The sequence below is a fragment of the Podarcis vaucheri genome (assembly GCF_965113315.1).
Source record: "Podarcis vaucheri genome assembly, chromosome: 3".
Classification (NCBI taxonomy): Eukaryota; Metazoa; Chordata; class Lepidosauria; order Squamata; family Lacertidae; genus Podarcis; species Podarcis vaucheri.
In genome coordinates, this window is record NC_138761.1 from 99,928,037 (window position 1) to 99,952,288 (window position 24,252).

The 24,252-nt window shown below is 39.7% G+C and overlaps 1 protein-coding gene across 4 annotated transcripts in view; it reads right to left on the bottom strand.

Annotated features, from left to right (window-relative positions):
* Positions 1 to 802: 802 nt before the first annotated feature.
* Positions 803 to 24,252, bottom strand: part of SNTG2 (syntrophin gamma 2) — a 229,470-nt gene continuing 206,020 nt past the window's right edge. For all 4 annotated transcript variants that reach the window (XM_082215564.1, XM_082215563.1, XM_082215562.1 and 1 more), the window contains 5 exons: positions 20,527 to 20,598; positions 17,155 to 17,364; positions 10,279 to 10,371; positions 7,554 to 7,664; positions 803 to 1,024 (listed from right to left, as the gene is read on the bottom strand). In XM_082215564.1, coding sequence (XP_082071690.1) covers positions 893 to 1,024; positions 7,554 to 7,664; positions 10,279 to 10,371; positions 17,155 to 17,364; positions 20,527 to 20,598 — 618 coding nt within the window. In that variant the 3' untranslated portion in view covers positions 803 to 892. The remainder of the gene's footprint in view (positions 1,025 to 7,553; positions 7,665 to 10,278; positions 10,372 to 17,154; positions 17,365 to 20,526; positions 20,599 to 24,252) is intronic.

The window sequence follows — 24,252 nt, forward strand, 5'->3', positions numbered from 1 at the left end:
TTGGTGTCAGCTGGCTTCAAAGTCAGACTAGTTTGGAAACTTTGCACTAGACTATCAGTTAAGGTCGTTGAATTGCTTGAAGAAACCAATGTAAATAGTATGAATGAGTTTTAAAATGGCACTTACCTTGAATGCAATCTTATGTCTTTGCTTTCATAGGTAACATGATAATCCAAGATGACAAATATGGGATATGACCTAGAGTGTCTCCCCCCCCCCCGCAAACAGGCCTATTTATTCAAATTGTATGGAAAACCAAATAAGTGAAAACTAAATTAAATGAAAAACAGATACCTGTACACTCTGCTAGCATTTTAAATAGACAAGGCCCAACATATACATGTGGAGTGATAGAGTACTGTAGAATCTTGCTTTTCAGAATAATAAACAGTACTGATGTTGAAAAATAAATAGGCTTTTTTAGTGGAGAAATAAGACAGGTCTGTTTTTTTCAAGTGAATCTTGAATTCCAAATCGATTAGCATAATCATTCGAGTTAATTATAAACCAGGTTGTAGATGAAAATGTTAGGTTAAACTACAACCTTACTCTACAAGTGCAGTTTCAGCCTTTTGGAATATTCTGGTCCCCTGATATTACTATTTAATTTTGTAATATGTAATGCTTGAGAATAAGATTTAAAATAAGACTTACAATTCATCATAGTGTGAAAATATTCATTTAAGTGCAAGGCAACAAACTGATTCAGTTTGAATAAATGTTTAACTCATCAGATTTAACAATGATGAATCAAATGTGAAAACTAGTAACTTTTATTGATAACACAACTATATATCTCTTATAAAATCACATGGGATCGCAATATTGTGCATGAAATATTTTTTTCTTTAAGAAAATAATTTATCTGTCATAATCACAACATAGAATCTCTTCAATTACTGTAGGTATATTTTCTTGCAATGCTCTGGCTGTCAATAAATAATGGATCCACAGAGGCAACCTTAGCAGCTATAAATGAGTGAATACAGTTTAAAACTGCGGTCAAATCTTGAAATTCTAGTTCCTGAAATGAGAGCAAAAGGAAAAAAGGGTGAAATAAAGTTTCACACATTTTACAGGTCAAAATGCATCAATACCATAAAAAGTAACTTCTAAATTATACGCCAAATGCAACCTTCTTTAACATACATCTTTTCTCATGAATGAAGAATAATGTTCCCCTCTAGGTAGGCACCCCTCCCCCACTGTTGTTGTTGTTAGAATTTATATACTGCCCTATATCCAGAGGTCTCAGTACGGTTCACCGTCTTTTGAACTGAAGTCTTCTGAAGTCTTCTCAAGTTAAACCCTTAAAGTCCTTGCAGTTGGTTTGTTTTGCTGTTTGTGATCTCATCTCTTCTAGCACGCACATGTACTTTAGTCCAATTCAGCTCTAATTAAGAGGAGAACCTCTGCTTCTTAATGGCGGTGGCCTTGGAGGGTTTTCACCAGGTGAAGTGCTTTTGCACTCAGCACCTCCTTGCCCCCTGCATTCCATGCTGGAGTGAGAGCCCAGGTACTGAGGCGGACTGTGAGTGAAGCCCTTCCCCCTCTGTCCCTGGGGGGGGGGGATATTCAAGGATGATTACCCCTAAATTACCTCTAAATCATCCTTGTTTTTCCTTTGCCAACAATTTCCCACTGTCACAGGGGCTGCCTCTGTTAAAGCAGAGCAGAACCGGAAGCCTCAATAATGCTTTAATTATTTATCCCTTAAATATCCAGTGAGTGCATGAGCAAAAAATATACATAATGGTACTTATAGATCTATTGCAAAAGAATTTGTGCATCACACACTGCATATGCCCTTACCAGATACTCAGTGCTGTTTTCCAGCACTAGACTAAGCTCAAACACTTATTTCCTTCTGCTGTTTGTCCAACAGTTGTTCAAGTATTAGTCATGCAATCAATGGGTCTTAACTCAGTCATTACTAAGTAGGAATGTGTTTTGGTTCACTTATTGATTTCAGCCTTCCTGGCCCTTTTATGAAGTGCCATTGATTTCAGTGGGTCTACTCTAAGCGATGAAGCTGCATTGAATTCAATAGGACTCAGAGCACAATCCTAACCATGTCTACTAAACAGGCGGCCCTGTTTAGGGAGGCTTTTAATGTTTGATGTAGTACAGTATTTTAATTTTTAAGCTGCCCAGAGTGGCTGGGGAAGCCCAGCCAGATGGGCGGGGTATAAATAAATTATTATTATTATTATTATTATTATTATTATTATTATTATTATTATTATTACTCAGAAGTAAGTCTGGATCCAAATGAGAGATTCTGTGTGAGTTGCTGGAGATAGGATTGTGGGAGCCACTTTATGTATTCGTAGATTAAAGAAGAATGTCACCTTGTATATTTCTAGTGCTGCTGCTGAAATGTCAGCTGAGGGAAAGTTTGAAATGAATGCTCAAGTTCCTCCTCAGGTGAAACACTGTATGAATTTCAAAGGAAGTCAGAACCATTTTAGTAAGCCTAGTGAAGTTTCTTAGGGTGCTTGGAACATCTCTAAGCTGTCACCAGATCTGGCCTAAAGCAAAATTCAAAGCTTTAGGCCAGGGTTTGTCATTCCCTCATTTGGTATTACAGCTGAAGAATTTCAAAAGAAGCTACAAAAAAGAAAAGAAAAAGAGTGTTCACAAGGCTAGCAAAAGTTCTCAGGGAGGTTTCTTACAGCCTCATTTTTTCAGCTTCGTGGTTCAAATTACTACTTTGTCTCACTACATTACAGAAGGATAACTAAAAGCTAATCCTTCTGGGATTGCAAAATTGCTTAAACTGGAGGCCTGTACACAGTTGTGGAGCACTGAAAGCAATACGGATTACTTGCATTTAGGGGCTTGTAAGGATATTGATGCAGGAAAAACTGCTTTCTGCTCCCTCTGTCCCTGAACTGTAGCAAAGTGAACAGGTCTCTACTGAGTTAAGTTTCCCTGTAAAATGAGAGAGTACTGGAGATTTATGTCTGGAGGTTGGTCAGAAGGGAGGAAAACTCCATGGAGGCATTACTAGTCCCCAGGCACCATCAGTGTGCCGTTCCCTATAATTCAGAAGCTGCTTTCACCTTCCAGAAACCTCTTACCAACTTTATACAGCAGGTTTTACTTTCTCTTCTGCCCATATTCCTTCTCCCTGTTTCAGGTCCAACCTACACTAGGGCTTGGTACAATTCCAGCAGTAGCCACCAGCCAGAATGTCACACATCTGCGCTATCAAGTGGCAAGTTAAAAACTAGAGGCCCATTTCACATAATCAAGGAAAATGTCTTGAGCGATGAGCAATGCTTAAATTGCTTTTGTGTGCAATTTAACCTGTTCTTGTACAACAGTTTGTGTCCTTCTTCAAATGAAGATTCCTAGAACTGATATCTTGTACAGTGGTACCTCGGGTCACAGACTCTTCAGGTTACAGACTCCGCTAACCCAGAAATAACCTCGGGTTAAGACATTTGCTTCAGGATGAGAACAGAAATCGTGCAGCAGTGGCGCAACGGTAGCAGGAGGCCCCATTAGCTAAAGTGGTACCTCACGTTAAGAACAGTTTCAGGATAAGAACGGACCTCCAGAACGAATTATGTTCTTAACCTGAGATACCATTGTACAGTCAGGGATAGGGGTGGTGATGGGAGACATCTGTACCCCCAAAATATGTGAAACAATGAAATACATGGGGAGTTTAAGAGAGGGATGTCTCTTTCTACCTGCAGATACTTTTCACTGAATATTTATTTCAACAAGCAGTATACCACTCAATCACAGCTGGTTGTACAGGAGTCCCAATGCAACTCAATGAGACTGAAATGAGTTAAAAGTATGAAATCAGAATTCAATTTAAAAGCCTGCTGGAATGTTTTTTTAAGTCTTCAGTAAGCACTGGAAGTTCAACACTGGGGGGGCTGAGTGATCTCAGTTTCAAAAAACTGAGCCCTCCATACTGAACACACAGCTCCTTGTGAATTCAAGCCATGGGCGACCACAAAAGTGGCTACTTTGAAGACCTCAGGGATCAGGGAGTCCCTGAGGTATCCTGGTCTCTAGTTGCTAAGGCTTGTGAATTAATACAAGATCCTTGAACTTGGCTGGTGGTAAGCTTTTGAGCCCCAGGGTTATGTATATAGATTTTTTGATTTTTTTAAAAAGAAATTTAAAATGTACTGTATGCTTACATTTGGAAGGAAATATTGGTGGAATGTTTGCTTTTAAAAGCCAGTGTACACATTCCTCAGACGTTTCTCAATGTTCATAAGTCGTCGTTCCCCCCTATATCATTTCCCCTGCAAATCTGCCAGCTATGATACACTGAAGAAAAAAACCCCACCGCTTGAAAAGGCAGTTCCATTTATGTTATTGTTATCAATAACATAACATATGCTACGGGACCGCCTCTCCTGGTATGCCCCGCGGAGGACCTTACGCTCCGCAAATCATAATATCTTGGCAGTCCCGGGCCTCAACCAGGGCCAAGGCCTTTTCGGCTTTGGCCCCAGCCTGGTGGAAGGCCCTATCGCAGGAGACCAGGGCCCTGCAGGACTTGACATCCTTCCACAGGGCCTGCAAGATGGAGCTGTTCTGCCTGGCCTTCGGTCTGGGCCCAGTTTGACCCCCCTCTATGGGACCCTGCAAATTACCTCTTGGGTCCTTTTATTGGCTCATGTGGGACCAACATGGATAGCTGGCCCTGATGAGTACTTGAGGTTCCTGACCCCTATGGTTGTAATTCATGGGCAGTCATTTAATTTTATCCTGATTCTAATTTTTAAGCTGTATTTTAATCAATTGTTTGATTGTGTTTTAATGTATTTGATATTTGATGTTAGCTGCCCTGAGCCCGGTCTTGGCCGGGGAGGGCGGGGTATAAATAAAAATTTACTTACTTATTTACTTATCAGTACGGTATGTGGGGTACCAGTTCAGCTTCAGTAAATGTTTTTAAGCACCCTGGTTTCCCAACAGGTATGTCAAGTTATTGAACATAGCCCTTCACACTTCTGCACAAATCAAAGTGCTAGCTAGTTGCTTTTGGACCCACTAAATTTTACATATTCCTTCTGCACAAAACTTCTTCACATAAATATGTGTCTCAAGGATACTTGTTGAGCAGTAAACTAATCAGCAAACTACTTTCCTACCAGACGGCACATTATTTACCTTGGAAACAGTCCCTGTATAACAGCAGAGCAATCAGAACAATGAAATTACTGTGAATTTCAACTGTTTTGAATGCCGCTTGCTACTGATGCAAGACGTCAGTCAATATCAGTAATATCTATAGGTTATCCTGTTGATATCGATAGAAACAAGCACACAGGAAGCTCAACACCATCAAACTCAAGCTCCTGAAAATAAATATGTGATAGCATTTTGATCACGTTATGCCTTTGCTTTGTCACCTGCAGTGGCTCCCAGTCCATTTCCAGGCCAAATTTACTGTTTTCATTCTTTAAAGTCCTAAGTGGCTTGGGACCAAGTTACCTGAAATAGCACCTTCTTGTATATGTAAATACAGTGGTACCTCAGGTTAAGAACTTAATTCGTTCTGGAGGTCTGTTCTTAACCTGAAACTGTTCTTAACCTGAGGTACGACTTTAGCTAATGGGGCCTCCCGCCACCGCCGCACGATTTCTGTTCTCATCCTGAAGCAAAGTTCTTAACCCGAGGTAATATTTCTGGGTTAGCAGAGTCTGTAACCTGAAGCGTCTGTAACCCGAGGTACCACTGTACTGAAATCTTCAGATGCTCTGCTCTAAAGTGGCTGAACCAAATGAAGAGAGTCAGGTCACTGCTACGTCAGGGGTAACCAATGGGCTGCACTTTGGAAGTTGTTGGACTACAACTCGCACCACTGCCTAACAATTGGCTGGGGTTGATGGGAGTTGTAGTTCAACAGTCCATCTGAAGGACTACCCCAGCGCTAGACAGAGAGGCTTTTGGTTGTGGCACAAGAGTTTTTAAAAGATGGCACCAGAGACGTTGGCCTGGTGCCATCTTTATGACCTTTCTTCAGCTCACCCATACTAAGGTTCACGGTCTGGTTCTCTCAGTTTTAAACTAAGTTTTCAATTTTGCTTCAGTTGTTTCAATATTTTTATTTTTATTGTTTGTTGCTTAGGGAGGAGACATGTGTGCAACACGGTTCTAGCATATTTGTGGGGAGCTCTTGTTTTGTCTCTATAAAATGGCAACATAAAACCCCCATAATATTTAATACAGGAAAACTGTGGGCAGCTCCTTTGCCCAAAAGTCAATAGTGTGAAATTGAATCCCTCTGAATATATAAATTTTTAATATAAAGATTCAAACAAAAACGTTTAGGGAAAACGTTATCATAAACTTAACCATAGTGTTTGCTGCCCAACAAATGCTGAAATAATTCTTTACTAGGCTGCTGTTGACATTTACTAGCTTATCTACTCAAGGGGAATGAAACTTGCATTATTTGATGACATTTTGTGTTTCTCATTATTGGCTACACTTTCCTGTCCAGCACCATCTGCCTCTCCCGAAAATCCATCGGTCCCATCAGTAACTTGGTCACTACTGTACTACAAACTGCATCAATAATAAATGTTGAGGTTATCAGCCTTTCTTTCTCCTGTGTCCTAGCAATGATTCTGAATCCAAAACAGGTCTTGAATGCTAGTATTGGCCTGTCCCTTGAGCCCATCAATCATCTTCCATTTCGTTCTTCTGGTAACACCTTAAAGCTACACGTATGCGAGGATTTGTACAAGCACAAAAATGTTAGGATAATTTGGGGAATTCTCAAATTACTTTACAAAAGCTGATAAATATCTGTGTGGAGAAGGGAAGAGATGGGGTGAGGTGGGTTATGAAAACTGCACAGGATTAGTTACCAATTTAATATTTTAGTTAGGCTGACATGAAAATCAGGGACTGTGGCCTGCAAGGGGTAGGGAGCACCAGGATCAGGCCTGCCAGCCAGATTCTTTACCTCTCCACTGTTTTAACCCAATATCGATTTGAGAGGCTGCAATTTAGAACGAAAGTTCATGTATGTGTGTTGGGGAGGGTGTTATTTATTCCCTAAGCAGGCAGTTTTTCTGATGAAAGTAGATGCTTCTGAGCTGCTGAAAGATGCAGGCAAAAGTAGCTTGGAATCAATGAGTATTGATCAATAAAGCTAAGTAATAGTCAGTGGTTTGAGTATTGTGTTGAAGGCTTAAGGTAGGTTGTAGAAATGAAAAATCAGAAAGAGACTAACAGTTATGTGCAGAAAGAAGACTTCCCTTTAGTAGGTTGCTAGAGTAGGCCAGCCACATTGTCTTTTTTATTATTTCTTTCAGTTGTGGCATGTTAAAATCAGGCATCCATGCCAGATCAATTGCACATAGGGTGACAAAAAAGTGGCCATAATTTCTGGCGTTTTTGTGTAATAATCTATGAACAATACTAGACGCTTATTTGTGACCTGGCTTGCATGGCACAGAAAAGAGGAAACTCGAAATTATAATTGACTATGTAAGGTGAACTGGAATCAAGATTTTCTTGATACAAATTCAGTTTCATATAACACAGCAATATTCATTGCCAACCTTTGTCTCAATTTGTTTGGTTTCTGTGTTCTGGAAAAGCAGCTTCACACGAGTTTTCCCATCATCTGATGACCCTTTGAGCTGAGAAAATTTAAATCTCCAGAGGACATTCTGCAAAGAAATGAAAGATAGTTAACATTTTGAATATTCACTTTCCCCAAAAAACTGAACATTTTGGGTTAGAAGAAAAGAAGAAATAAATGGTATATTGCTATTTTGGGGGGAAACTGATGCATTACATCCAATCAGCACACAAAACTGCTAAAGGTTTGTTGGTTTGCCATGCTTATGAGGGCACTCAACATATTGTTACTTCACAGTATTTATCTCCGTGTGGATTTTATTTCCTTGTTTCATATCAGTGTGGTGAAATTCCATGCTCAAAAGAAATTTTCAGTAATTTCAGAACTGAAATGGAAGACATTTTCTCACTAAAAACACTGAACAGAACGTTACCGTTATAATTATATTTATTTATTTAATACCATAATTTGGACTTTGATGTGTTCCTCTTTATTTGTGCAACATCCTATTTCTAATAATCCTCTTAGCTGCATTAGCACTTACAGAAGCTGTTCACTTCCATCTGAATTTCACAGGTGATATCCGTTTGTATTAATCTGCCGACAGACTGGATTTTTATTTGCAAAGCAGGGTTTCTCCTTCCGCTCTCTCCACTGCAGTCCCCCTCATGCCCCCAAAATCTGCTCCAGCAGATTGGGGACCCTCTAGAAAAGATTTGGAGTTGGGGAGCAGGGGGTGGCAGCGAGAGGAAAGAAAGTAGCTCCACTGCGCAAGTGTCTGTTCTGCTGGCACTGGCAAATAAGCACGATGAATGTCACCCCATGAATTCGGGTGGAAATGGTCGGCTTCTGTAAGTGCTAAAGTAGCTAAGAAAAAGATGCACAGGAAATGGAACATCGCACAATTAACCAACTCGCATGAAATTCTATGGTGTGATATTAAGATTGTCCTCTATGTTGCAGGGAGACATTTCCCTTTCCTACGAGCCTGAGAGAATGGTCACTTAGATCGACCTAGAAAACACAATATCAGAAGAAGCAGAAAAATAAATAATGGCGAGGGGGGGGGGAACCTTCCATAGATGGCAAACATGACTACTTGGGAGAATTTTTGTTTGGACAGGCCTTTGTTCAGTCTCATAGCAAACCTTCAAGGTATAAATAATGTTTTTAAAGTAGTCAGTCTGACACAGTTCTTTTATGTACACAGTATCTCTGCCTCAGCTTCTCTTTTCTTACTGTCATAATGAAATTTCTACTTTCCCCCCTTACTGTTGGTTAACGTTTTGTCCTTTTATTAGGGAATCAATGTGATGTCACTGCTGTGGTGGAGCACTTTACAGCATTTTCTGAAAAATGGATTTAGTCGGAGCAGTATTTCATTGATCAAGCATTCTGTTCCATCATTAAACATTGACACAGGTAATGCAGATGTAATAATCTTCTCTTTCTGACTGAAAGTGTATTGGCTAATTTGATGTGAGGCAAGCCATATCCCCTTAAATCAAACGTGAAGTTTTAAATTCAAATCCAAGCTGTTTGCAAAGGGCTTACTTGATATTCCATTAGCTTTCAAAAATAACTTAATTTTATATAGTTGGTGTCTTTCTCATATATAAAATTCTATTTCTGTGCTCTTCACATCCTTCTTCATGCTGATAAAATTTCACCAAATTACTATTCAAAGGTTTTGGAACTTATCTTGGTATGTTTACAGAACTAGCCCAAAACATTTAATGCTTGAAGTGCTCTCCACCCCCACCCTCAGCCCCATAAACAGAAGCATTCCTCTTCACTACAAATATCTGCTGCCTAAGGCAGCTGCCTCACTCCGGCTAATGGTAGGGCCGACCCTGTGTGCATATTCAGGGCCTTGAGCTCACATGTCAGTGAAGTGGCTCATAAGGTCAGTTTGATGGGAAAGGCACATTACTAATTTTTACATGCAACAACAACAAAATGTGCCAAGTGACTTACAAGCCGTTTGTTAAAAACTAATTAAAAATATTTCAGGTTATTTATAGATCTAAAAGAACCCTCTGCTGTCAGCAGGTACTGGACTCTTTCCAATGTTAGTCACACTGAGAGTACACCTGTTAAAGCACTGAAGTGAAAGTTGGAAGGTCTGAGAGAGCTTTTTGAACACGGGGCATACCACAGCCTGCTTCAAAGATAGTGGTCATTCTGCCTCAAGGTGTTAATTTTGGTGATTAACAGCGGAGTGGGGAGGAGGGAGGTAGTTAAGACTCCTACTGCTAGCACTTCCTTAGGCAACAATAATTGAAGCCAGGGAAGCAAAGTTACAGGACACCTCCATAAAAGATGCTGTCCTTAGATTATAGCATCTAAGTGTCGAATGTGTCTGGAGCCATTTACTGGGCAAAATGAAATGCCTTGCAAATGAGTCACAGCTGGCTGTCAAGAGTTCATCATCAGGAATGGGCAGACATGGTTGTAAAAGGACTTTCACACCAGAACAGCTGCACTGGTCAGCGGTCTGCTGATGGAATGGCAGCAGGAAAGAATACGCTTCAATGTCATGGAACAGGCATCCCAATAGGCTCAAAGGTGTTTTTGATTGGATTCACCCTGAATTTTCCACCACCAGAAAAGGATTAGCAGCAGTTCTGTTTTCTCAAGGAACAGCATGGGTGCTTCATAACAGAACAAATTCTTATATTTCGCCTTCTGCTTCCTCGTACCTTTGTTTTGTTGTCAAAGCAGGTGAATCCCGAAGCAAAGTCTAAGGTGAAACACAAGCTTTCGCCTTGCCAGCTACATGTATAGGTTTTAGACTGGGAAAAGAGCAAAGAAAGCATATATGATGAACAGCAAATTGTTTGGTATCTGAAGAAGTGTGCATGCACGCGAAAGCTCATACCAAGAACTAACTTAGTTGGTCTTTAAGGTGCTACTGGAAGGAATTTTTTTATTTTAGCAAATTGTTTTCACATTGTTGAAACTCCAACATACTTTATTTTTATTTTCTCCCCAAATAATTATATATTGCCAACTCTTATAAAAATATAAAAGTGGTGTGCAACAATACACTAAAACACCATTAAAACGATGCAAAATAACCACAATATTTTCCCCCACTAAACCACAAGCATATTGATTATCTATTACATTTCTATTCCACCTTTCCTATAAGGAGCTCAAGGTGGTGTAGATGGTTCCTTTTTCTTCCCATTTTATCCTCATGAGATAGGCTAGTCACAGTCTTCCAGGACAGCCTGAGGCCATCCAGTGATCTTCATGGCTGAGCAGGGAGTTGAGACCTGGACTCTGAGGTCCTAGTCCAGGGCATAGCTGTCAACTTTCAGATTTGAAAAGAAGGGATCAGCAGCCTTGAAAAGAAGGGATCAGCAGCCTCACCTGTCCCGGGGACAGTCTACAGGATATCTAACAATCCGGGTTAGCAGTGGGAAGCAGCGGGAAACGGTGCTGGAATAAGGGAATTTCCCACAAAAAAAGGGAAGGTTGACAGCTATGGTCCAGTGCTCTAACTACTGCACCACAGTGGCTTACTGCTGGTTCAGGAAAGTTAGAAACATAGGAAACTGCATTGTGCTAAGTCAGACCGATGATCCATCTAGCTCAGTAATGTAGGGAGTTTCCAGGGTTTCAGGCAGATTTCTCCCAGCCCTGTTTGCCAGTGGTGAATGGAGTCAATGCAAAAAGCCAACAGGGATATCCCACACACACTTTCTTCCATGCACAACCATTTATACACATCCATGCACAACAGCTACACAATTTATTCTCACACACAGCACACACTTACCCATGCATCAGTACATACACACATCAGTTTTCACACTTCATGTACGCATAGCATACAATCAAACCACAAGTGTTCTTAGCTTACTGCTTATGGTTTGTCTAGAGGAAGCAAACCATGAGCCCAGGTGTGGATATAATGCTAGGCCAGACTATAGGTTGTTTCCAGCACTGTGGCTGCAGCAGGAGTGGGGGAGAAATGAAGCACACATGATTTCAGCTATGTGCAGCAGCATTTAAACCAGTTTGTTTTAGCTACTGTTAAAAGTGACATGTAAAATAGGCCATGGAATAATTTTGGTCAAAGATGAAATTTTGAAAGCACAGCCTATATACATTGGGACATTTTTTTAAATGCACACAGAAATGTGCACCTTATTGATATATGTACTCTGTGGGGTTTTCTCCTTTATGCAACACAGGTTGATTAATGCCCTTCCATATTGCTTAACACTATAGACTCTAAGTAGTGTACAATAAGGTAAACCATAGAGATAAATTCAGTTTAAAATTAACCATAAAATAATAAATAAAAGCTTACACCATGTTATTTCAGTAAGCACAATCTCTTGTGCATGTGGATTACTTAAAGAAGGAAAAAGAAAAAAGGTAAAATTGCACATGCACCAATTCTGAAATCAGACATTCTTCATAAAAAAACTGGAACTAGGGTGGAGCAGAGTGCAAGGCAGAACCAATCTAGAATTGAGGAATTCTGCTCAACAGGACCTCACATCTCCTTTAGGAGCTGATGTATTATTCTGTGCTCCTAGAGTCGAATCTGCACCAGCATTTTTTCAGTACCATTCCCCCCCCCAAGGGAGTATTGCTTCTGCCTTGTGCTAACAAAGCCTTATTTCAGTTTTCTGTATACTCGTTAAAAGCACCTTTAGAAGTATGCTGGCTTGATCATAGAGTAAATCAACTTCAAACTCAGCTTCTGTGATCTTTTTTCATGTTGATTCCATACACCTTGCTAAAATTAGTACAGCACAAAAAACTATGCTACATGCTTATTTCAGTTTTCCTCTGAAATGGTAATGAGTATGATCAGAACTATACAACCCTTTACTAACCACTGCCAGCCTAAAAACAAAATACGAATATGGAACACACAGAAATGTAGGGAGTTATTTTTATATATCATGGCTGAATATTTATGCAGTAGCATTGGCACAATTGTGTGTGGGCCATCTAGCACTCTGCATGTTCCATTCCTTATTGTGCTTAAATGTACATGATACTTGCAGAGATCTTATTTTTTATGTTGGTCCTTCCTCTGCCTTAATTTGGGTAAGGTTCTGCCCCCTATACCAATATAGTGCCTTGATTTATGAGTGGATCGGGGTAGCAAACTTAGCAGGTTGTGCAAAGGATCACCATCACCTTGTGCAAACAATGGCAAGAACTTAATGTAGTTCCATGTCGTCATCGGTGCTTGAATTATAATGTGATGGCCCCTTGAGCTACTGTTCAGTTCAGGGGTGGGGAATCAATGGCTTTCCAGCCAGCATGGCCAATGAGGGTTGCAGTCCAACAACTTCTAGAGGGTTGTAGGTTTCCCCATGTCTGGTTCAATGGGTTGTAGTAAGAGTAGGCCAACTAAAACTAGTGCACTTTAGTTAGTCGTGGCTAATGTAATGGTAATGTAATGCAGATGATGACAGCAGTCACAAAATTAAAAGACGCCTGCTTCTTGGGAGAAAAGCAATGACAAACCTAGACAGCATCTTAAAAAGCAGAGACATCACCTTGCCGACAAAGGTCCGTATAGTTAAAGCTATGGTTTTCCCAGGAGTGATGTATGGAAGTGACAGCTGGACCATAAAGAAGGCTGATCGCCGAAGAATTGATGCTTTTGAATTATGGTGCTGGAGGAGACTCTTGAGAGTCCCATGGATTGCAAGATCAAACCTATCTATTCATAAGGATATCAGCCCTGAGTGCTCACTGGAAGGACAGATCATGAAGCTGAGGCTCCAGTACTTTGGCCACCTCATGAGAATAGAAGACTTCCTGGAAAAGACCCTGATGTTGGGAAAGATGGAGGGCACAAGGAGAAGGGGACGTCAGAGGACGAGATGGTTGGACAGTGTTCTCGAAACTACCAGCATGAGTTTGACCAAACTGTGAGAGGCAGTGGAAGACAGGAGTGCCTGGCGTGCTCTGATCCATGGGGTCACGAAGAGTCGGACACGACTAAATGACTAAACAACAACAACAACAATGTAATGCAAAACAAAGCAACAGAGGACGGGAAAGGTTTTAGCTAAAAGTGGGATGGAATTAAAGGGGTTTGGACTGTGGATTTCATCATAGACCCTCTTGGTTGTCCCCCACCTCCAATAATTCAAGCACTGGTTATTATTCCTTGGAATCACTATTTCAAGCCTCTTATATCTCATTGCCTTCCTGCATGCACCTCTGGACAGCTTCCGTACCATTTCCCAATATAATCCCCTGTATGTTTCAGAATCAGAGGCATGCACTGATTAAAACACAATAGTCACTGTTATAGTTTAGGAAACAGTATGGTTGCAAAGTTATGCAAGACTAATACTGTGGGACACACCTGCACAGATGAACATAGCATTGTAGAAACGTTAGAGCAAGGGTGGGGAATGTGACCAGTGGATCAGGTCCCCACCCCTCACCCATTGTTGGCAGGCCATTTTGACAGGTGAGTGGGACCCATCCACCTGACATACTATGCTACAAAGGAAAAGCCAAGCCAAGCCAAACGCATGGGGATTTGAACTTCCCGCCAATCCATGCAGATTTCAGGATCCACTTTCTACAGGGGGAGCTGATCACAGGTAGCCTGCACTCAGGGCCTATTAGACGTCAAGCTCTGCATTCTACTAGGATTGGTTGCACTCATGAATTCAGCAGGCTCCCTACAAATCCCTACTGGATTGCTCTCATTTGCAGCCAACTGATTGGTGGCGGCAGCAAGCCTCTCTTGCCAGTGCCCAAGGGGGAATGTACTTGCTCCTCACCTGATATTACATATCATGTCAGGTGTGCAGAAGGCGGATGTGGTTGGGGGAGGGACAACCTCATGGGCCAAACTAGAACCCATGAAAGGGCTAATTAGGTGGGTTCCAGTTTCCCCATGACCGTATTAGGGTGCTATAGTTAGGGGCTTAAACATTTAGGTGCTCTGTGTGAGATTCATGGAATTTGCTTTATTGTTTTTGTAACTGATGTAAAAGCCAAACAGACTTAAATTTACCCTCACACTGCCAAAGTTTAGTGCTGAGGGCAAATGTGCAATTGATTCTTAAGACTGTGGGTTTCTAAAATTAGATTTGAAGTGAAATGGACTTAACGACATAAAAATGACCAAGAAAAGTGAAAGTGTAATACATTACTATACATAATGAAAACAATCTAAACCTTAATTGTGTAATTAAAGCCATTCTTCTGGCAACAAACAGATAATTATCTTTTAATGACCTCATAAATCTAGCCTAATTAAACAGCTTTTAATATCTCATTTGAATTTATAGAGCCCATTATAGAAAGTTTTATTTTGCATTGTTGTCCCAGGGAGATGATTGAATTTTTTTTCTCCAAAGAAAGTATAACACTATTTTAGCTACTGCCTGAATTTAGCATTAGCTGCACGGCAGCAATTATATGCTTCAGATGAGAGGTAGCTGCTACTGAATCAAGTTATCAGGGATGTAACACCACATCGGTAGATGTGGAACTCGTTGCAACATGGTGTAGTGGCAGCTGTTAACTGACATGGCTTTGATATAAAACACTTAGCATACTTATCTATGGACTTCGCTGCTCGTTTGATGGGTTCAAATAATTTAGTTCACGGAAATTTCTCTTTCCCCCTCCCCACAAGGATGATGGAAAAGTCATTGTATAATGTAGAAAGTATGATGAGGACAGTTCTCATATGATCCAACTTGCATTATTTTAAAATGTGAAAAATATTAATAGAGAAGTACATGATTTATTTATTTACTTCCTAAAATTTAGACACTGCTTGATTGAAACAACAACAACTCTCAAAGCGGAGGAGAGTAGAAGGAAGAACATGAGAACCCAAGGTGCATTTGTGCTCATTACATAATAACACTAAACCACTAAGTCCAAAATGTGCCATTAAAACAAACCATGGCTTATCTAAACAAACCGTGGTTTCACATTATGCCTGAACCCAGCCACTGTCTGGAAGTTATGTGGCACCCTATAAGAATCTTCAAGAAAGTTTGCGTGCCCACACAAATCTGCCTTTCATTATAATATAGAATGAAGTTAGCCATTACTATTTCTCTGTTAGAATGTAACTACATTAAGGCTTCTAAAATGTTTACCTGCGTGTAGAAAAATATAGCTATTTTATTTTATAGAGACTACTGTAATAATAGGCAACAGTGGAAAACATCAGCAGGGGCATATAATGTAGCATCTGATGTGCTCCAAATCGGGTAGGTGGTTAGAATAACGTGATTAATGCAAGCTAAGAAAATGAGACTGGCAACACTATTCTGAAGCAGACCTGCCGGGAAGTGATATTCGTGTCAATGAAGTTACAGGAAAAGTACATTACTCAATATTAATATGGATAGATTTTTGCTACCTCTGTGTTTGCTCTATAGGGGAGTTCAGATTAAGAAGTGGGGCATAAATTTCAACTTCCATTTCCAAAAAATAAATAAATGTCAGAGGAGAAGGAACTGTGTCCAGTTAAAGAACACTATTGACACTGACCCACTGACTTTTGTGCAATCAGATTTATTTGGCTTAAAATTCGTCTTCTTTTGCTGTGGTAAACTGGGTGGAGTGAGTAAATAGTGCAAGCATATGACTACAAACCATGCTGTGAACAAGTAAATCAATCAAAGCAGAAGCTTCTCACATAGGTCATCAACAGAGTCAAATCATTGCCTTCTGTTTATTTTGACCATTAATATCCTACATTACAGGGACACAGGTGGTGCTGTGGGTTAAACCACAGAGCCCAGGGCTTGCCGATCAGAAGGTTGGTGGTTCGAATCCCCATGACGGGGTGAGCTCCCGTTTCTCAGTCCCTGCTCCTGCCAACCTAGCAGTTCAAAAGCACGAAGTGCAAGTAGATAAATAGGTACCACTCCAGCGGGAAGGTAAATGGCATTTCCGTGCACTGCTCTGGTTCGCCAGAAGCGGCTTAGTCATGCTGGCCACATGACCCAGAAGCTGTACACTGGCTCCCTCGGCCAATAAAGTGAGATGAGCGCCGCAACCCCAGAGTCGTCCGTGACTGGACCTAATGGTCAGGGGTCCCTTTACCTTTACCCTACACTACAGCCCCAGATCTCTAGCCCGCTAACAATAAAAATAACTTTAAATCACACAACTCATTCAGCAACACTAAAATAAAAAAATGCAATTTAAACAACTATTAAAACAATTGTAAGTGACAACAGCATTGTTATCCAAAAGTCTGACTCAACAGTCAGGTTTTAACCTGGCATCTAAGATGCAGCAGTGTGAGCATCCATTTGATTTCAAAGGGAAGGAAGTTCCAAAATTGGACTGCCAGCAGGGAGAAGGTTTGCCCTTTCATCCCAGCCAAATGGAGGGATTCTCAAGAGACTTCCCTTGATCAAGTGCAACTTCCAGACAGGAACATGTCCAGGTAAACCTAAGGTGAGACTGGAGTCAGAAGGAGGCTGTTGCCCCACTGGCTGCTACTCAGCATGCTCATATATATGGGACATGTGTTTTAAAACTAGTTATTATTCTCACAGAGATGTTGAAATATTATGCTATGTACATTTTAAATTACTTACCCCTGTTCTCTGAACTTCCAAAAAAATTGCTTTTTGAAATGATTTCTCCCATACTGCCAGGTCACTCCCCAGTTCCACATTGAAATAGTGGCTCTTGCCATGTCCAACCACAACACTGAAACAATACGGCCTCTGGTCTTCAAGCTCATAGTCTTGGTGAATACCTAGATATAGGTTTGCTTGTAGCCAGCAATCATCATTAAGCCAGAGCTGAAAGACATATTTTAGCAAGCATATTTAATCAGAAAGGAGTGCTGGAAAATGTACATACTTGCTCTTTGTTCTTGTTAATGTGATTCCCTCTATCAAGGAACATAACCTGCTGAATGTGAGCATTTCAGTTTGAGAATTAAAGTTATGCAGAAAAAGGAGGAGCTGTAGTTTCATTGTGATGTTGAGCATCAATAACCAGGAGCAAAGCAGTATGAATATATATGTTTTATATTTATTTTTCTGGGTCTCCGGGCTTTACCATTGGTGAACCAGGGAAAACCAATTTAAAGTATGAGATGATGATTATTTATTGAATGTTGCTCATCAACAAATATTTCCTGGATGGCTTACAAACAGACAGACAGACAGATTGAAATTAACAAAGAGCAATGCAAAACAGTAAAAAAAGAACCTCATTACCACAAAAGTAGATCAAGAAAATAGAAATAGCTCATTTGGCTCAATACAGCAAATTGTTTTTGATGACAGAGATTCGGTCTACCCATAAAGTAAATCTCATTTATATTTTTACTTAGTGCAACATTCTCCGAGGAGCTTCAATAAGCTTACAACCAGTATGTAAAAGCAATATCAAACTGTTTGCTTCAACATAAGGTACAGTCACACAGCCTCACTCCTGTGTTGAAGTGAACTGGGAAACCCCATATATTGGAAGTTTATGAATGTGTATGAATTGCAGTGTTTGAAGTTTAGTGTATGAATTGCAGTGTTTAGGCCAGAGTAATGCGGGGGGGGGATGTATTTCAGTCTGACTTGCTCAATGGTGATCTACCCTCAGATATCGGATATGTGGTCAAATGTTGGGGTGAACCCCAAAAATATTATATTCAAATGACAAGTAACAGCAATATTAATATGCTAAAATGCTAAATCCACACCCATGTGTGTTTTAATTAACACTGGAGCTTGCGACAAACAATACTGTCATGCTGATATATTTTAATAAAAGGTATCCCCTTTAGAGATCCTGCACACCAGGGTATGCAAATCAAACAAGCAGCGTTTTTAATTATGAGCATATAATATTAGTTTTATGCTTCACAGATTGCTTTGTTTAAATATCTTCATAATGGCATCCCTGTGAAGCAGTAGAGGCAGGAAACATTATGATGGTAAAGTTTTTTGTTTTTGAGAATCACAGACAGAAGACCTACCAAGAGGAGGGGAGAAATCAAACAGGATATGCCTTCTGCAAAAAAAAAGGCTAACAAGTATTTCATCAGTATGCAATAACCAAATGACTTCATATTCATAACTGATTTTGGGCTATGTATGTATGATATATCAATATATTAGTCTTATGGGCACTTTTTGCTATTGGTTCTTCATTTATTCTTATTCACACTGAACTATTTTAATGCTACTTCCACATGGTGGTACAACTGTGAAAAAAACAGATATGGAATCATTGGACAAATGCTTGTAGTTGGACAATGGCTTCTTTAGCTCCTCTTTTTGTGCATAATCCCATTCCTACCTTGGAGTTTGAAAGCAGATGATGGTTCTGTCCATGCTTGGCCCTAAGCAGAGCAAGGAGAATCAGGTGGACAGCAGGTCTGAGACCACCCAATATATGAAGGGCATTAAAGATTATTCATTTTTAAAAAGTTTGTATCCTGAAAAGTCAGCAAGGAAAAACTTGCTTGCATAAACAACTCAAAGGAACATTTTCTGCGGAGCAAACTGCGCCTTAGAATTTGTAATAGAGAAGCTTTAATCTCTTCTGAAAATTAAGTTTACTCCAACCTAATTGATTTGCTCTAAGTTTCCTTCATTATCATTTATACTGAAGTGTCAACAGAAGAATGGCTAGACTTGTACACTGAAGCTTTTTGTGTTTCAGTTAATGTATTCATCAAGACTGACAATTAAGTGTTCACTTATTAAAATGTCAGGAATGTAAAGGGCTGAATCGTGGGCAGCTTATTTCCAACTCTTTCCCTCCCCACCTCAAAATGAAAATGTAGCACCAGAATTTGCTGTTAAGTTGGCTTCATCTTGAAATTAACCCTACCAGAATATTAGGGAAATAAAGAAAATAAAAGGCATGCATCAGTCCTTGGGTAAGAACTGAATGTGTCTACCTATCAAGAGCACACCTTTCCAGCCATTCAGAGTGTGTTCCTCTTCTCTAGGGCTATCAGACATTCAGGCATCGCTGTAATGTTTAATGAGGGAATGCATGCAAAATTCAAAACATGTACATTCCACCAGGATCATAAAATAGTTGAATCTTGGAGCTTATCTGGGTGACCAGTTAACTGTTCAGGCATATGTGATTTGATTGGGCTTGATGTTTTAGACCTGCATATTACTATATATATGTGTGTGTGTGTCTCAAAGTCAGCACCAAACCTGCTTGTGCTGTAAAGGAGAAACAGAACTGCATATAATCAGCATACTGAGGGCAACACATTCCAAAACTCCATATAATTTCACTCAAGTATTAAAACAGCATGCGTGGCAACATTCCCCAAGCCACGCCTTCTGGAGGAAGTCATGAAGACGGGACAGGAACCAGTACAAAGCCATGCCTTAGAAGTTGCCTTCCACTGGAAGACCTTTGTTTCATCCAGCCTGGTGGTGGAAGCATCCCTCCTGGATGTCAGTCAGCCCTATTACCTGAAATTATTTTCACTTGAGATGTTAGGCAGAAAATCTTGAACCTTATGCATACAAAATAGTCATTATACCACTAAGCTATGCACAGGAACATCAGCTGAAAGGGGCAATCTTACTTCCCCCACCATACATTATATATGAAATAGATTGTGTTGAATAGGGATAGCCAACATGGTGCTTCCAGATGTTGTTGAACATGCACTTGAATTATTCCTGCCTGGGACTGTTGTGAGTTATACTGCAGCCATATCTGAAGAGACCATGTTGGCTAACCTTGATATAAAAATTAGATTGGGTTTAAGAATTGTCCGCATTTGTTCAGAATGAGCCAATACCTGATCATCAAACACAAATAATGGCAATAGTTCATTGCTGGGAACTAGCTTTCCAATGTAGACTAAGTTTTGGCTAACTATTTCTTATTCAAGAAAATTAATCTGAACACATTCTAATTTAATTTTTGAAAATCACAGTCTCGCATTCCGAATGTAGTCCATAACTTAACAGGAGACCTACCTTGTGTACTTTAAATAGAACCTCACAGAGGTTATAGGTTTTTTCAGCTCGTACCCAGTCTAGAGTGCTAACCTGCAATACAAAAGAAAATATATTATTAGATACATTGGGTCTAATACTTTTTGCCAAAAAAAGATATTATACTACTATTCTATAAACTTTTAATTTTTTGCATTTTTTTAAAATCTGGTTGTTTAGTTAATTGAAAGCTGTGTGTTCATTCTCTGGAGCAACAGACAAACATAGAATAGATACTGTTTTTATTTTTTAAAAAGCAGGAAATTTGAGAACAGTTATTCATTGTACAATGGCTATTCCTTCTGTAGCAACTCTTTTTCATGCATCACACAGATGCAGCATATCTGGGCTTTAAATATGTATCATTACATGCACCCTGCTTTCTTTTGGGAACTCAGACTTGCTTAACATGGGGCTCCCGGTTGGTTTCCCCACTGAATAGGCTGTGACTTGCTGAGATCTAACAATATGACAGCGCTATGTGCCCATAGAGTACTCTCTGGAAAATCCATAAGGGAAAAGTGAACTCCGTTCAGCAGGTAGCATATGCCTAGCAGCAAAGGTGGAGGTAAATTTGAAGAGACTCATCATTGTCTTAAAACATTTTGATAAATCGAGGCATTGCAGCAATCCGTAAAACCCATATAGGCTTACAGGATCAAGCTTTTGTTTGAAAAGCAGCTTATTTCATCTGTTGGAGACGCTGTGAAACAAACCTCAGGAAAACCGCTTAAGGAATTTTTTTATCCTAACACCATTTAAGTCACTGCTGAGGCCATGGAGTTAAAACATATTGTAATAGCTATTTAAAAAACCCCCCACATAATAATGGTATAAATATAATTGCAAGGGCAAATATGGGACTTCTAAAGTATTTTGCTTAGCCCTCTCTGGGATTATTATTACAATGAAGCAGGTAATCAATATATTAAATTAATAATAATAAAAACTAATGAAGAGGGAGTTAACCCTCCCCAACCCCCTTCACTTTATTACTGATCTGATCTTTATTACTGATACAGGCATCACTACTGGCTCTGACAGACAGTTGACTTCTTTAGCCAATGATGCTGTTGCACGTTGCCCCGATCACTGAGCGGTGCGAGATTCCAGGGATTCCAGGTGTGTTTCCTTTTGAAATGAGGCACAGTAGATACTGTGGTGTTTTTATGATGTACGGTTTATTTACACATATGTACAACTTGAGCTATGATGGAGGGAGTCACAGCAATAACACCCCAAAAGCGTCTTGCTTCTCCCATAGCAGCAGCCTCAGATTCAAACAGAAATAAAACATAGCTCTCAAATATTGCTTTGACTTTCTCTCCTGCTTGCTGCTTTACTTTTAGGTCACATCGCTGCAAAACTCCACCTCCAAGCTCTGGCTTTGTCTGTTGAGGGAGGGGTCCCCACCTATTTTACTATCTTGCACAGAGCCCCTTAAGCCCCCATCGGCTCACCAGGAAGCCAGCTTGGCTATTTCCCAGATTTAAAAGGCTTGATGAGCTTTTAACACGTGCTGGATTCATGCAGTAGAGGGGCCTGGCAACCCCCTTCCAAAATTCCTAGCAATACAAAGAAAATGAAAGAAAAAGAAACAGGCACAGTTATTTGCCTTTGCACTGCTGTTATCGAGAATAATCTGCTATCCAATGAATCTGAAGGGCTATGTTTAACCCGAGTTGGGTAAAGGGAAAAGAACTTCCTTAAATCCAATTGCTTTCAATCATCTGGACTGTGGTCTGAATTGCCAGCCTTCCTATTAAGAAGTGGTTCTGTCATTCCTTTTTGCTCCACTGTTCTTTCCTTTCCTGTCATTCCTTTGCTTTGTGTAAAATGGCTTTGGCTTTTAGCTCTTGGTGCCAGAGCTGAATTGGTCACGAATGACCCCCTGCTCCCTGTCCCTATCAACAAAAGCTTAGGGTTTCTCACCATCCTCTATTATGTTTAGGATTCCTTTTATCTCTCTGATGTTCTTGCAGCCTGCCATGCTTTTTGCAGCAAAGATTGTTGGGGGTGGTACAAAGGGCACAGAGTATATTCTGAGTGTTAAAAAAACAACCCCAAAAGTATAACACTTAAAGCTATATTGAAACTGTCTGCGTATCCCAGTGTGCAAGGTTATCATTAGAACATGAGTGACATTTTATGGGCTTTCAAGCAGCAAAATGCTCGCAATACAATGAGATGTTATCTAAGAGGAAATTGACAGTATTTGCAGACTTCTTCCTAAAATATGTCATACCATTTGTGACTATAAAATAGTACCCGGGCCACTGGTACATCGTAAGATCCCTAACTCCAACAGAGAGCAAGATTTTTTGACTGCACGACTCAGAATTTGGAATTCAATCACTACAAAACTGCTCTTAATTGCTTGAAATACTTATAACAGTGGAATAATAAGTCGCAAATCAAATGATAGGCCAATGGTTTAAATTTTATTCTTGATACAAGCTAACCATTTGGAACGGTGGGATTCCAACAGCATATGAAAAATTAGAGAAGAGGGGTCAGACTTGAAAGGAAGGTGTAGCCATAATTTTATGGTGATAAACCTCACTCTAGTTTCCATAGGCCCTTGTCCAGTTTCCAGGCATATGGCTGCATAATGGGAAACAGTTTGGCATACCCAGGATTTTACGAAGGGATTTTGATTGGCTGCGTTCCAGTGAGTGGTCAACAGCACCAATCCATAATGGTATGCCATACAGTAGTTTTGGATTTACTTTGGCATTGAAAACCTTTAGTGTAGGAGGAACATATTGGTTCCCTCCATTGGAAACAAACAAACAAACAAACAAACAAACAAACAAACAAACAAACAAACAGGTGATAGCCAAAGCACAGGTATCTGCCAAGTTTAGTGCAAACTTGTGATGGTTTTTCCAAGCATTCTGTTGGAAGTGAATGTCTAAGTATTTAAATTTTTTGACCACTAACAAGTGGAAGAATGTAAGTTCAGTGTTATGATTGGTTCATGAAGTTATGTGGCTCCTATTACTATAACTATGGACAATTAGGTTGCTGTTACTGAATCGGGGCGAATATTGTAACATGATAATAATTACCCCAGAATTAACTGAACAATGTTGTCATAACATATCATTGATATTTTATACACCTATAAAAGACAGTCATTTTCAACATTGCTGAATTGCTATTAAGCTCAGTTGTATTGTGAACATTCATCAACTTTCAACTATTCTGTCATATTATTAGATTTTTCAGTACAATAAATCATCAACAAGTTATTTACTGGATTACAGTACCTTAAGTAAAAGAAAAATCTGTAAATCTTTGATGAGAAAGAGTAGATAGGAATGAACTGGCAAAACTCACACCAAATGTGGAATGAAGAATGCTGATCTGTAAAAATTGTAATCGCTTACCTTAAAACTACATTAACAGTGTTACCAAAATGTCTATAAGCGCTTAGAAGAAATGGGTGTCCCTAATCTAAATGATTCTATTTACATTTATAAATCAGAACTGAAGAAAACTAAGTAATTTAAAATGGCTCTTTTCAAATAGTAATATATCTTTTTCTCCCTTTACAAAAAATAAAAATGCTTCTTTATTTCTCCTGGTTTTTTTTTGTAAAACTAACATTCTGTTGATGCTGCCCTGATTTCACTAAGGTCATATGTTATTATTTCTCTGGATTAATAAGGCAGCGTGTGTGTTAATGGGCAGTGAATGGAGAAA